The sequence below is a fragment of the Erythrolamprus reginae genome, chromosome 1 (assembly GCF_031021105.1).
Source record: "Erythrolamprus reginae isolate rEryReg1 chromosome 1, rEryReg1.hap1, whole genome shotgun sequence".
Lineage (NCBI taxonomy): Eukaryota > Metazoa > Chordata > Lepidosauria > Squamata > Dipsadidae > Erythrolamprus > Erythrolamprus reginae.
The window spans coordinates 68,784,632-68,798,206 of record NC_091950.1 but is presented as its reverse complement, the minus strand read 5'-3'; the positions used below and the strand labels follow the sequence as shown (position 1 = coordinate 68,798,206).

Below are 13,575 nucleotides of genomic sequence, written 5' to 3'. Positions count from 1 at the left end.
GATATCACAGTGGATCGCTACAACTTTGAGCAAACCAATCCAAATTCTGCACATGTGCAGAACCTAATTTTTGCTTCTCTGTTTGCACAGAAGCTATTTTTTGATTGCTGTGGGTGCGTGCAAATCAGCAGCAAAAGGATCCAGAACCCACCCCTGAATAGACCTCCAACATCTTGAAACTGGGATTTTTGTTTTACATCTTGTATATATTATACAGGAAATTGTATTTTTAGAATTTATATTGTTTTATGTTTCCTAGTATGATTTGATGGCTTATTAGTAACCTTGACAATCACTAAGTATTGCATCTGTGATTGCAATTGTGATAATAGCAATTGTAACAATTTTATACTCACGTTTAATACATCGATTTGTTCTAGGAGCTGTTGTCCACCCTGAGCAGCACTGTCCCCCGCAGACATTGGGTCTAAACAGTTACAAATGACAAGTTTAATAACCTGAAACATCCTGAAATCAAACCAAACCATTCAGGTACGACTACTTTTGAAAAACTACTTTCTGCATTGAATCAGGGAAACAACTTGAATACTGAAATCAACAGGATCCTTTGGACTGATTTGGATTATTGCAGCAATTTCTGCTTATATAGAGAATTGTGTGTGTGTGGAGGGTGTTTCTGAATCCAAATTGATCTGATTTTCTGAATCGAATTGTAATTTGGAATTCTATTATAAATTTCAATTGGTATTTGCACAATTTATTTATTTATTTATTTATTTATTAAATTTGTATGCCGCCCCTCTCCGTAGACTCGGGGCAGCTCACAACATACAATAAAACAATTCACAGCAAATCTAATAAATTTAAAAATTAAAAAGCCCCATTATTAAACCAGACATACACACAGATATACCATACATAAATTGTATAGGCCTGGGGGAGGGGGGAATGCCTCAATTCCCCCATGACTGATGGCAGAGGTGAGTTTTAAGGAGTTTACGGAAGGCAAGGAGGGTGGGGGCAGTTCTAATACCCGGGGGGAGCTGGTTCCAGGGAGTCGGGGCTGCCACAGAGAAGGCTCTTCCCCTGGGACCCGCCAAATGACATTGCTTAGTCGACGGGACCCGGAGAAGGCCAACTCTGTGGAACCTAATCAGTCGCTGGGATTCGTGCGGCAGAAGGCGGTCCCGGAGATATTCTGGTCCGATGCCATAAAGGGCTTTATAGGTCATAACCAACACTTTGAATTGTGACTGGAAATTGATCGGCAACCAATGCAGACTGTGGAGTGTTGGTGTAACATGGTCATACCTAGGGAAGCCCATGATTGGTCTCGCAGCTGCATTCTGCACGATCTGAAGTTTCTGAACACTTTTCAAAGGTAGCCCCATGTAGAGAGCGTTACAGTAGTCGAATCTCGAGGTGATGAGGGCATGAGTGACTGTGAGCAGTGAGTCCCAGATCAAATAGGGCCGCAACTGGTGCACCAGGCGAACCTGGGCAAACGTCCCCCTCGCCACAGCTGAAAGATGGTTCTCTAACTATTATTATACCCCACAAATCCATTTCCTGAAGGTGCTCTATACCATCCTGCTGAGAACATTGTTTGGCCAGAAATTTCGATTCAAATGAATATGTTAGTAAAGTACATGGCCTCTATTATAGCGTGACAACTTCCTATTTGTTTTATTAAAAGAATAGTGTTAAAGTAAGGGGCGTCTAAAATGCACCAGCATGCCTACCATCCCTGTCCTAATGTTTCCCTCTTATTAGTACCTACTGTATCTCATGTATATGAACAGTGTTATAGCTATGCATACTATCAATACGTACTTGCCAAAATAAATACATACATACATACATGCATACATACATACATACATACATACATACTACATACAATAAGGTAATGATAAAGGAAGTTTTCTATTTCCCTACATGGGGGGAGAACACTATGGCTTTTCAAAAGAAAGGCAAGTTCTAAATTGAATATATCATTACCATCAAATGTGTCTTAACTATTGCCATCCGAGAAAGAGAAAAAATATTTTTTAATCTATTAAAATGCTGAAGTTTAGAAAACTCTGTCAGGTTGCAATGTTTTGTCTCACAGTGCACCTGAATTGAAATGAACAATCCCAGTCTTTCTACTCTTTCAAATTTGATGCTTGAAAATATCTTCCATTTTACAATTGTGGGTGACCCACAATTTGAAAAATGCTGCACTTAGTCAAAATCAATGAAACTTCGGCTTAGTCCAATGTATGAATCCAAACATTTTTCTCCTTTAGATGCATGTTGGCATGAACATATCATAAAGCAGTATTTTCCAACCCCATGCTGTCTGAGGAATTCTGAGAGTTGAAGTTATCTATCTTAAAATTGCTATATCCATCTTTCATACCAGACAAGACACAGAGCTTGAGTTGAACGAAAGTTTCCTTAGTGAGTTTCCATGCCTAAGAGCAAACTCAAAGCTGAGCCTGTCCAGCATATCGACCACTATACCACATTAACCAACCACAGCCTCCTATTCCTCTTGTTGGTAATTTGCTAATTTGATTGTTATAAATTTGTAACAAATGACTAACAAAGGAAGAAAACACTTCTCATTCTAGCTCAGATTGCTGGCATAATCTGACAGATTTCCATAGGCAGAACCACTCATCCTGCCCAGAAAACAGATCTAGTTGTAAACCACTGAGAGACATTGGCAGTACATCAAGTTAAATAAAAATTAAAACCCTTGAGTAAAGAAGTCAACTCCTGCTGACTTCATGCTGGAGACTTTATGTTCCAAAGGGAATAAACTCCAGAATTTTGGCAAATTTACTAGGCCCTCATACTCCTTCAAAGGAAAACTACATTGCTAACACCTAATTATTCTCTTTAGTATTAAACACACTTAAAGGTTGGGTTTTCATTGGTAAGATTATACCTTAGGACAGTATCCTTAAAACCCACCTCTGCCGTCAGGCATGGGGGAATTGAAACATCTCCCCCAGGCCTATACAGTTTATGTATGGTATGTTTGTGTGTATGTTTGTTTTTAATAATGTGGTTTTTACTGTTTCTCTTAAATTATTAGATTTGTTATATATTGTTTATTATTGCTGTGAGCCGCCCCGAGTCTACGGAGAGGGGCGGCATACAAAACTAATAAATAAATAAATATAAATAAATAAATTTTCATAATCTTCTGGTGGCTGGTCACATTTTTTTCTGAATTAAAGCTGGAAGCACACAACTCTGACATTACTTCAAGTTTTTTAAAATAATAAAAAGCAAAACTAGCATGTATAAAAGGAAGTCATGCTAAGTGTGCCTCCTATTTGAAATAAGGCATAATGATTCATGAAGAGAGATGACAATTTAATAAATCTTAACCTGGTTGGAGAACTTCATTTTTTAAAATGCTGAATGTCCAAGAGCCATATATAGTACAGTAATACCTCGTCTTACGAACTTAATTGGTTCCCGGAGGAGGTTCATAAGGCAAAAAGTTCGTAAGATGAAACATTGTTTCCCATAGGAAACAATGTAAAATGAATTAATGCGTGCAAGAAAAAAAACGCAAAAAACCACTGCCACCCGGCTGTCACATTTTGAAACAGCCGGGCGCTTCTCAGCGTTCTCCCAATGCCAAACCCGGAAGTTTGGCAAAAGTTCGGGTTCGGGTGGCCGCCGAGAAGCCCCGCCGCCTGGCTGTCACCTTTTGAAACAGCCGGGGGGCTTCTTGGCATCTTCCCGAACCCAAACGCCAAACCCGAACTTTTGCTGAACTTCCAGGTTCGGCGTTCGGGAGGCTGCTTTGACGTCACGAAGACGTCCTTCCTGGCCAGCCGAAATGTGGCCGGCCAGGAAGGACGTCTTTGTGATGTCAAAGCTCCGCCCATGGAATTCCCTATTGGGATTCCCCACCTTTTTTCCAGCCTCCCGACCAGCCCAACAGCTCCGCGGCTCTTTTAAAAAGCTAACAGCTGGGCGGCAGGGCTTCTCAGCATCCTCCTGAACCCGAACGCTGACCCCGAACTTTTGCCGAACTTCCGGGTTCAGCGTTCAGGCGGCGGGTTCATAAGACGGAAAAAGTTCAAAAGAAGAGGCAAAAAATTTCCGAACCCCGGGTTCGTATCTCGGATTGTTCATATGGGGAGGGGTTCGTATCACGAGGTACCACTGTATATGGCTGTGGCTTGATGGTCACATGACTGGGTAGGAGTGGCTTGCCAGCCAAGTGACGGAGTGGCTTGAATGATCATCATCATTCAAGTGAACTGTTAAGTCCTTGACTTACAACCTCACCGCTCTCTGGGGTGACAATTTGCTTTGCGTTTCCCGTGTTCTCCTTCCTGGATCGCCCCCTGCCTCAGGCTGGGTAGCTAGGCGAACGGGTACCAATCAGCTGTTAAGAAAAGATAGGGGAGGAAATGGGCGCCCTACAACTCCTGCCAGTCCTGATCTCCCTGCCGCTTTCCGAGGAGGTGGAGGATGGGAGGGGGGATAGTCAGTTGGAGCTGGGCACACAGCTTCATTTATATTGTCAGCCACCCCAAGTCCTCGCAGAGGGGTGGCATACAAATCCAATAAATAAATAAATACATTTCCACTGTGTTCCACCCCGTCTGGCCTGCTGCCCACCCCTGATACATATATTAAAATGTAGCAGTTTCAGAGTAAAGCCAAACTATTATGTTTAAATGGAGCCTGGATGAGGTCAGAAATTTTGCTTTCTTAAATTATTTATTCCAGATATACTTGTCTTTCTACTTAATTTCCAGCCCTAACAAATAAACCCAATAAAATATAGACATATATCCAAATAAAGTGTTTTTCATTTACAGATTCATATAAATCTTCAAAAACATTTTTTTTAAATGCACATGATACATGAAACGTCTCCAACAGAGTTCAGAATTAAAGAACTACATGATCTGGGCTACTACTGACTACAAGAAAAGGAAAGGTCCATTTTACTGAGGGTGAAGAGCAAAGGACTTTTCCATTTCTGGTGGAGAATTTTAACAAGGCTCTGACAGTGGGGCTATGCTGAAATCCAGGGAGAGCTAAAGTGACTGTTGGTTTTCCTTAGTCTACACCAACCTTCCGAGCATCTGGTTGCAGTTAAATAATTTTCTGAACATTTGAGTGACTTGAACAGTGTGTGGTTTTTGTTGCCTCAGAAAGAATGCAAAATAAATTCCTGCTGCTTTGAGGATCACCACATGTTTACAGCTTAAAGAAGGGTGATGCTCCTAAAAGAAGTTAACAAGCTGAGCTGCCTTTGTGGTATGTTCAGCTCTGGATGTCTGCTTTGCAGTACAGATGGCAAGATAGCAAAGTTCCACCTGGTTCCAATTGTTCTTCCAAAGCAGGGAATGGAACAGCTCCTACCCACCTGTGCTTTTCCAGAGGAAACAGCTTCCCAGTCCTTCTGGGGAAGGGAGGAGAGAGTTGGTTCCATTTTTTAAATACTTAAAAAATAGGCTTATAAGGAAAGAACTGGGTGAAGAACTATGGCCCTATGGCAGCCTTTATTACACAGTGGTATCTGTGCCTAAGAATGCCTCTACTTATGAACTTTTCTAGATAAGAACCGGGTGTTCAAGATTTTTTTGCCTCTTCTCAAGAACCATTTTCCACTTACAAACCTGAGCCTCCGAAACTGTAACCGGAAAAGGTGGGGAGAAGCCTCCGTGGGGCCTCTCTAGGAATCTCCTGGGAGGAAACTGGGCCGGTTAAGGTGGGGAGAAGCCTCTGTGGGGCTTCTCTAGAAATCTCCTGGGAGGAAACAGGGCCGGAAAAGGTGGGGAGAAGACTCTATGGGGCCTCTCTAGGAATCTCCTGGGAGGAAACAGGGCCAGAAAAGGCGGGGAGAAGCCTCCATGGGGCCTCCACCCTCGGATTATTTGCTTTTACATTGATTCCTATGGGAAAAATTGCTTCTTCTACTTTTCTACTTAAGAACCTGGTCACGGAACAAATTAAGTTTGTAAGTAGAGGTACCACTGTACAATCATTTAGGATGGTTGAGCAGCTGACCCAATTTTACAAATTAGTAAATATGACTAGTTTGCCCCACAAAGCGGACGCTTGGTTTCTGAATATACCTCATGTAAACTAGCTGATGTACAGGTAAGAAACAAGGATGATCACATATCCAATTGAAGAGCATTGAAGCAGAGAGACATTTGTGAAGATGGCATTGGCTGGATTCATGTTGCACCCATTGCGCTGTTTGTTTGGCTCTAGCTTTATATAATGGATGAATCAAAACATGTAATTTATAAGTGTCCATTTATAGTTTAGCATCATATATGAAATTATCACTGTGGTTTAACAAACCAAGATTAAAATACAAAGATTAGTAACATAGTTTTGTTATGATTACGGTGCAGAAAAAGATGATTTCTCCCTTCCTACACCTTAGGTTCTTCTATGTACCCATTATTTTTAAAATAAAAACAATTTAGTCTGATTAGCTTTTCTAAATATGAATGAAACAGTCAGATGTTTCAGATTAAGACTGATTATAAGTGTAACAATTAAAGGTACTGGACTAGAAGCTGTGAGATCATGAGTTCTAGCCTTGCCTTAGGCACGAATGCCAACAGAGTGACTTGGGGTCAATACCTCTCAAGCCAAGCAAGTGGGCAATAGTAAACCATTTTTAAAAACTTTACTGTGGTTATAAGTGCTGTTTAAATAGTAGGCTGTCATAATAAAGATACAGATTCTTTATAAATTTGCAGGAAATGTAGATAACTTTTGTATGGACTTTTCAAAGCAAATATGGACTTAAATAGATCGAAAAAGTGAGAAATGGGACAGATCTGGAATTGATAGTTTCTTCCATAATTCTCAGATTATATGTTGCCACTTCCTGCAATGGACATTAAAGTGATTCACATTCCTTCATTCATATTCCCTTTCAGGCTTGATCTGAGCATGCTTGGCATTTGGGATCCCCATCTGGTACAATACATGGTACATAAATTTGAGTCTCTGTTTTTCTTTACCACATTTGTCTTTAAATTGAATGAAAATTTGTTTTTTGTAAACTTTTGTAGTAAAATCCAAGGTTTCTAAAAACAGATGTTAAACCTCTGAAAGAAAATAGTTTTCACTGACAGACTACATCTCCCCCTGAGTAGAGATGGGTTCCTACTAGTGCGGCCAATGTGGTAGGCCAGTAGTGGCCTGCCGATTGTGCAATTTGCATGTGACAGTTTCAGTGCTGTCTTTCCAGGTCCATACGCCATTATCGTTGATGCCCATTCCAAATGGGTGGAGGTCGTGCACCTGAAGTCAACTCAGTCCCAGGCCATCATAGATGCCTTAATGACACTATTTGCCACGCATGGGTTTCCCGACCTCCTGGTCTCGGACAACGGCCCGCAGTTTACTGCGCTACTGTTTGAATCATTCTTGGCGTCAGCTGGCATCAGACATGCATTGACATCGCCGTGGCATCCGGCTAGTAATGGTCAGGCAGAACGAGCAGTTCGGGCAGTAAAGGATGCCCTCAAAAAGATGCCACAAGGCTCCTGGCAGGCAAGGCTGGCTGATTTACTGTTGGCACAACATGCCACCCCCTGCGTGGCTACGGGTAAGACCCCAGCGGAGTTACTAATGGGTCGCAAGCTTCGGATTATATTAGACAGGTTGCACCCGTGGTATTCCCAGACTGTTCCGTGGCCAGAACCCCCAGCAAGAGAGGTGAAGGTAGGAGATGCCGTGTTCGTGCACTCGTACTCCGGGGGGGAACAGAATTGGGAAAGAGGAAGGGTAAGCCGAGAGCTGGGGCCTCGGTCTTTCGAAATAGATTTAACCGATGGCAGGATTTGGAAAAGACACCTGGACCAGATCCGTCTGGACAGAGGGGGTGACCGGTACGGAAATAATGACCCCGATCAGGGGCATTGTCTGCCAGTAAGGAATCCCGAGGAGCCAGCCCAAGTGGCATTTCCGCGAGCAGAGAACGTTCCGGCTCCTGAAATGGAATTAAAGGAACCTAACCCCAAGCCTTGAGTTGATCCTCCAATCGAGCCTCGGCGCTCGGAGAGAATTCGTCACAAACCAGCTTATTTGAAGGATTATGTATGTATTATTCAAGGGGATAGGAGTGCTGTGTTTGCTTAGTAACAGCCGGCCGGTTAGAGCCGTGCGATTGGCGTCCCTATCCAAGGTGCTGATAGGTCGCGTATCCCCAGTTACATTGTAAGCGGGAAAGTTACTGTGTATGGATTGGTTCCTGCCTCAGCCTGTGTGTGGTATATTAGACCGTGTATGTTGTTATTGCTTTAAGCCTGTACCTGCCAGCCTGGCACGAGTTCTGTATTAAACATGATGATTAATTAAGGCCTCACTTGTTATATTATTATATCTTGTGAAAGGACACGTGTGCACAATTTTCAGCAATTTTTGTTTCTCTGCATGGGCAGAAGCAAAATCTTGCAAGAGGATGTGTTCGCGCAAACAAGCGATACATTACCCATTCTTGCGTTGCTGGGATTACCCTGAGCCTCCCCTCACTGGGATTCCCTTAGTTTTTGCCGGCGGCACTTCGAATCCCAGCAAGGAGAGGCTCAGGGGAATCCCAGTAGCACAAGAACGGGCACTTTGGGTGGCAACGGAAGTCCAGAGGTGGGAATTCCCAGTGAGGGGAGGCTCAGGGGAATCCTAGAAGCACACAAACAGGCACTTTGGGTGGCAACGGAAGTCCAGAGGTGGGGATTTCCAGTGAGGCAAGGCTCAGGGGAATCCCAGCAGCGCAAGAACAGGCACTTTGGGTGGCAACGGAAGTCCAGAGGTGGGGATTTCCAGTGAGGCAAGGCTCAGGGGAATCCTAGAAGCACACAAACAGGCACTTTGGGTGGCAACGGAAGTCCAGAGGTGGGGATTTCCAGTGAGGGGAGGCTCAGGGAAACCCTAGAAGCACACGAATGGGTGGTTTGGGTGGCAACGGAAGTCCAGAGGTGGGGATTTCCAGTGAGGGGAGGCTCAGGGAAACCCTAGAAGCACACGAACGGGTGGTTTGGGTGGCAACGGAAGTCCAGAGGTGGGGATTCCCAGTGGCGTAAGGCAAAAGAGGTGACTTTTGGGATGGGGTTGCACACATTATTTGCTTTTACATTGATTCCTATGGGGAAAATTGCTTCTACTTACGAACTTTTCTACTTACGAAACTGGTCACAGAATGAATTAAGTTTATAAGTAGATGTACTACTGTATTTCACTTTTAAGGTTTTTTAAATTTACACTTGTCATTATTATTATTTTTAATAAACAGTCCAAGGCAGCAAACATATCTCACCTCCACCTTTAACAGAATTGGAAGGTCCCTTGCAGGTCATCTCGTCCAACCCCCTGCCCAAGCAGAAGAACCTGTTTCTACCTAGGATTAGAACCCACAACTTCCTGATTGTGAGGCAAGAGCTCCACCTCTAGGCCACAGTTATCACATACTCTTTCTTCCTCTTACTTTCCTCGTAATAACAACCCTATGAAGAGAATTGCACAGAGAGTGTATGATTGTCCCAAGATGACTTTCATGGCTAAAGTGGGTCTAGAACTCATAGTCTCTCAGTTTAATTTTTTTTTAGGTCCCAAAAGAGTTGCAAATGTGGATAACAGCTTACGCTTGAACCACTTAGATTCTGATACAGCAAATGGCATGCAGAGACCTCAGCAGCAGTATTCTTGACTATGTTGTTCTGTGCAGTAAATTGGCATCTTCTAGGATGCATTTGTACCTGGATGGTTCTGAACTGATATGCTCTAAAATCAGAATATAAGTGTAAAACTGATATGGAGATTAGCAAAGAGTGCTCAGATCTCCCAAGTACCTTATAGCATTGTTTATATATCTGGACTTCAACTCCCAGAATTCCCCAGCCAGCATTCGCTGGCTGGGGAATTCTGGGAGTTGAAGTCCAAATATATTCAAGTTGCCAAGGTTGGGAAACACTGCCTTATAGGACAACTGGAGAATTCTAATGGCACTTACCCCACCATCCGGCTTCTAGCAGATTGCACTTGTGGGGCTGTCCTTGGTCGGGCTCCATTCTGAGCAACGTTCCCTGATGATATTCTCTGCTGGAGAGTCAGGCTTGGACCTCTACTCAGAACACCGGTGTTCCTTCTAGGATTGCTGCTCTGTGATCTCACATTAGTGAGAGTTGGGAGTTTGCGGACTGTGGGAGCAGAATTTTGTTTTCGAAGTTCCCTCCCGGCTGGATTTCTCATCTGGGCATTAGCCGCAGCATCTGTCTGAGGAATTACAGGATCCGATGAAGAACCATGTACCTGGAACAAACCGTGCACCTTAGATCTTGGCCCAAACCTGCCTTGGCTCTGCTGAAATCTTGACTGCGGTATCTCGCTGTTCCCAGCATCTGTCCTGAAAGAAGGATAGTGATCCAGCCGACCAGCAAGATCTCTCTGGCAGTCCACAACCCCCATAAAAAGTGCTATAGTTAATGGGAGAAAACTGTTCCAGGAACTCCTCATGGTTTCCATCCAGGAGGAAAACTCTTGTCTGGTTAATAGGGTCATACACCAAATACAATTGGGCTTTGGAGAAAAGTCCCCGCAGCTAAATTCCTCTGGTGCATTTCAGAGCCAATCACATCTTCAGGTACATCCAAAAGTGGCTTCAATGATACCTGCTGTCTTGATGGAAACGCAAGGTTCAAAGGAGAAACAGCACAGATCTTCCCGAACCAGGAGCAACAGTTCCCTGCCTTAGAGTTCTCCTCTCGCTTTCTCTCAAGTGGCTGTCAGAGCATGTAGTATTCTTTGCAGGCAGCTCCAAGCACTTTCTCCTTTGCCTGTTGCATTGCCCTGGCTCTGGATAGGATGGGCAATTCGATTTCTGGAAACCTCCCCCTTTTTAATCTTTTTGATACTGACATGTCCCTGTTCAGAAGACACACTCAGTAACACACACACACACAACTTTACAAAAACACATTCCAGCAACACCCACTTTGGCAGAGGGAAACAAATTGCAAGATGGAAATATTAACTCTTGAGCGGCCAGGGAGTCCCATTCACAGCCTCTGCAAAAAGTTGGTGTGCTTTGTTTCTTTCTCCCTCCCTCCACCCCTTTGCCTTACACACACCGTCCAAATTCAAGAGGTCTCTGGGTAAGCTTTCTGAGCAGGAGCACATGTTCGTGTTTTTATGCACAACTTTAACCAAGCAGAAGTGAAATAGATGCAGACACAATTAGATACAGTATATGATACATGTGAAAGAAGTACTTGTCTCTCTGCTATGACCTGATGCCAACCACTACATAGAAATATAGAAGATTGAGGGCAGAAAAAGACCTCATAGTCCATTTAGTCTGCCCTTATACTATTTCAAGAGGGGCGGCATACAAATCCAATAAATTATTATTATTATTATTATTATTATTATTATCATCATCATCATCATCATCATCATCATCATCATCATCTTAGGATGGATATATGTTTATCCCAGGCATGTTTAAATTCAGTTACTGTGGATTTACCAACCATGTCTGCTGGAAGTTTGTTCCAAGCATTTACTACTCTTTCAGTCAAATAATATTTTCTTACGTTGCTTCTGATCTTTCCCCCAACTAACCTCAGATTGTGCCCCCTTGTTCTTGTGTTAGAAACATAGAAGTCTGGCGGCAGAAAAAGACCTCATGGTCCATCTAGTCTGCCCTTATACTATTTCTTATATTTTATCTTGGGATGGATATATGTTTATCCCAGTCATGTTTAAATTCAGTTACTGTGGATTTACAAAACCACGTCTGCTGGAAGTTTGTTCCAAGGATCTACTACTCTTTCAGTCAAATAATATTTTCTCAAGTTGCTTCTGATCTTTCCCCCAACTAACCTCAGATTGTGCCCCCTTGTTCTTGTGTTCACTTTCCTATTAAAAACACTTCCCTCCCGAACGTTATTTAACCCTTTAACATATTTAAATGTTTCAATCATGTCCCCACTTTCATTCTGTCCTTCAGACTATATAGATTGAGTTCATTAAGTCTTTCCTGATAAGTTTTATGCTTAAGACCTTCCATCATTCTTGTAGCCCGTCTTTGAACCCGTTCAATTTTATCAGTATCTTTTCGTAGGTGAGGTCTCCAGAACTGAACACAGTATTCCAAATGTGGTCTCACCAGCACTCTATATAGCGGGATGATAATCTCCCTCTTCCTGCTTGTTATACCTCTAGCTATGCAGCCAAGCATTCTACTCGCTTTCCCTACCACCTGACAGTACTGTTCACCCATTTTGAGACTGTCAGAAATCACTACCTCTACATATATTAGATATAATGCAAAAAAGGATTGTGCACACTAAACAGGGATAGTGCGAGCTGAAATCCAGATTACTACTGTATATTCCACATTTTCAAGAAGAAAGCAAAATAATGCTTAATACACTTGCACAAGGACTGAGCAATAATGTAAGTTTTGGCTATCATTACTTTAATCAAAAAGTTTGATTGAATTATTTCCCTTAAAACATCGCTATAAAGCACTGCACACCAAGACAATTAGACACAAGAACAGTTTTTTCTCGAACACCATCCCTCTACTAAACAAATAATTCCCTCAACACTGTCAGACTTTTTACTAAATCTGCACTTCTATTTCTACTAGTTTTTTCTCATCATTCCAATCACCCTTTTCCTCCCACTTAGGACTGTATGACTGTAACTTGTTGCTTGTATCCTAAGACTTTTATTAATATTGATTGTTTCTTCATTGCTTATTTGACCCCTATGACAATCATTAAGTGTTGTACCACATGATTCTTGACAAATGTATCTTTTTCTTTTATGTATGCTGAGAGCATATGCACCAAGACAAATTCCTTGTGTGTCCAATCACACTTGGCCAATAAAGAATTCTATTCTATTCTATTAAAAACCAGAGGTAAAGGTAAAGACAATAAAATATGCTTGTAAGGGTAAGGCAATGAAATCTGCCCGTTTTTACAGTTGGAGGAGGAGCTGGATTTTAATTATTGGCTTGGATCTTGATATATATAATATGATATGCTAACTATTTTGCCATTCGCCATGGTGTGTAAACATCTAACCACATATAAAAATCTAACAATTAAACCACTAAAAAAAAACCCCTGAGAACATAAAAATGTAAACGGCATGGACAATTCTCAAGGCAAATTGTTTCATAGTGTAGACGGGGTGGGCTACTGCCCAGATGGTGGGGTGAACGCAGTGGGGTAGTGAAAATGGAGCTCCACCCCAGAGCATCCAATTTGCACTGAAAGATGTTGAAAGAAAATGCATAAGCCACGCCCACAGTGTGGTAGTAAAAATTGTGGTAGCCCTTCACTGAGTGTAGACCATAGTCTTCAAACTTGGCAACTACGCTGGCTGGAGAATTCTGGGAGTTGAAGTCCACAAGTCTTAAGGTTGCCAAGTTTGAAGACCGATGGTGTAGACCTTCACAAATATAATTAGTGCAGTGGTTCTTAACCTTGTTTGAGGTATCGAACCCACTAGTTTCATATGCACATTCACCGAACCTTTAGTGATAAATCAAATATGATTTTTTTCCAAATTCAAGACATAGGTATATGTTTTTTTACTGGTACA

At 42.4% G+C, this 13,575-nt stretch overlaps 1 protein-coding gene across 1 annotated transcript in view; it reads right to left on the bottom strand.

Moving 5' to 3' along the window:
• Positions 1 to 10,595, bottom strand: part of LTBP2 (latent transforming growth factor beta binding protein 2) — a 135,808-nt gene extending 125,213 nt beyond the window's left edge. The window contains exons 1-2 of the mRNA XM_070754851.1: positions 9,968 to 10,595; positions 357 to 427 (exon numbers count right to left, since the gene is read on the bottom strand). Of these exons, the coding sequence (XP_070610952.1) occupies positions 357 to 427; positions 9,968 to 10,515 (619 nt within the window). The 5' untranslated portion in view covers positions 10,516 to 10,595. The remainder of the gene's footprint in view (positions 1 to 356; positions 428 to 9,967) is intronic.
• Between the last annotated feature and the right edge of the window lie 2,980 nt (positions 10,596 to 13,575).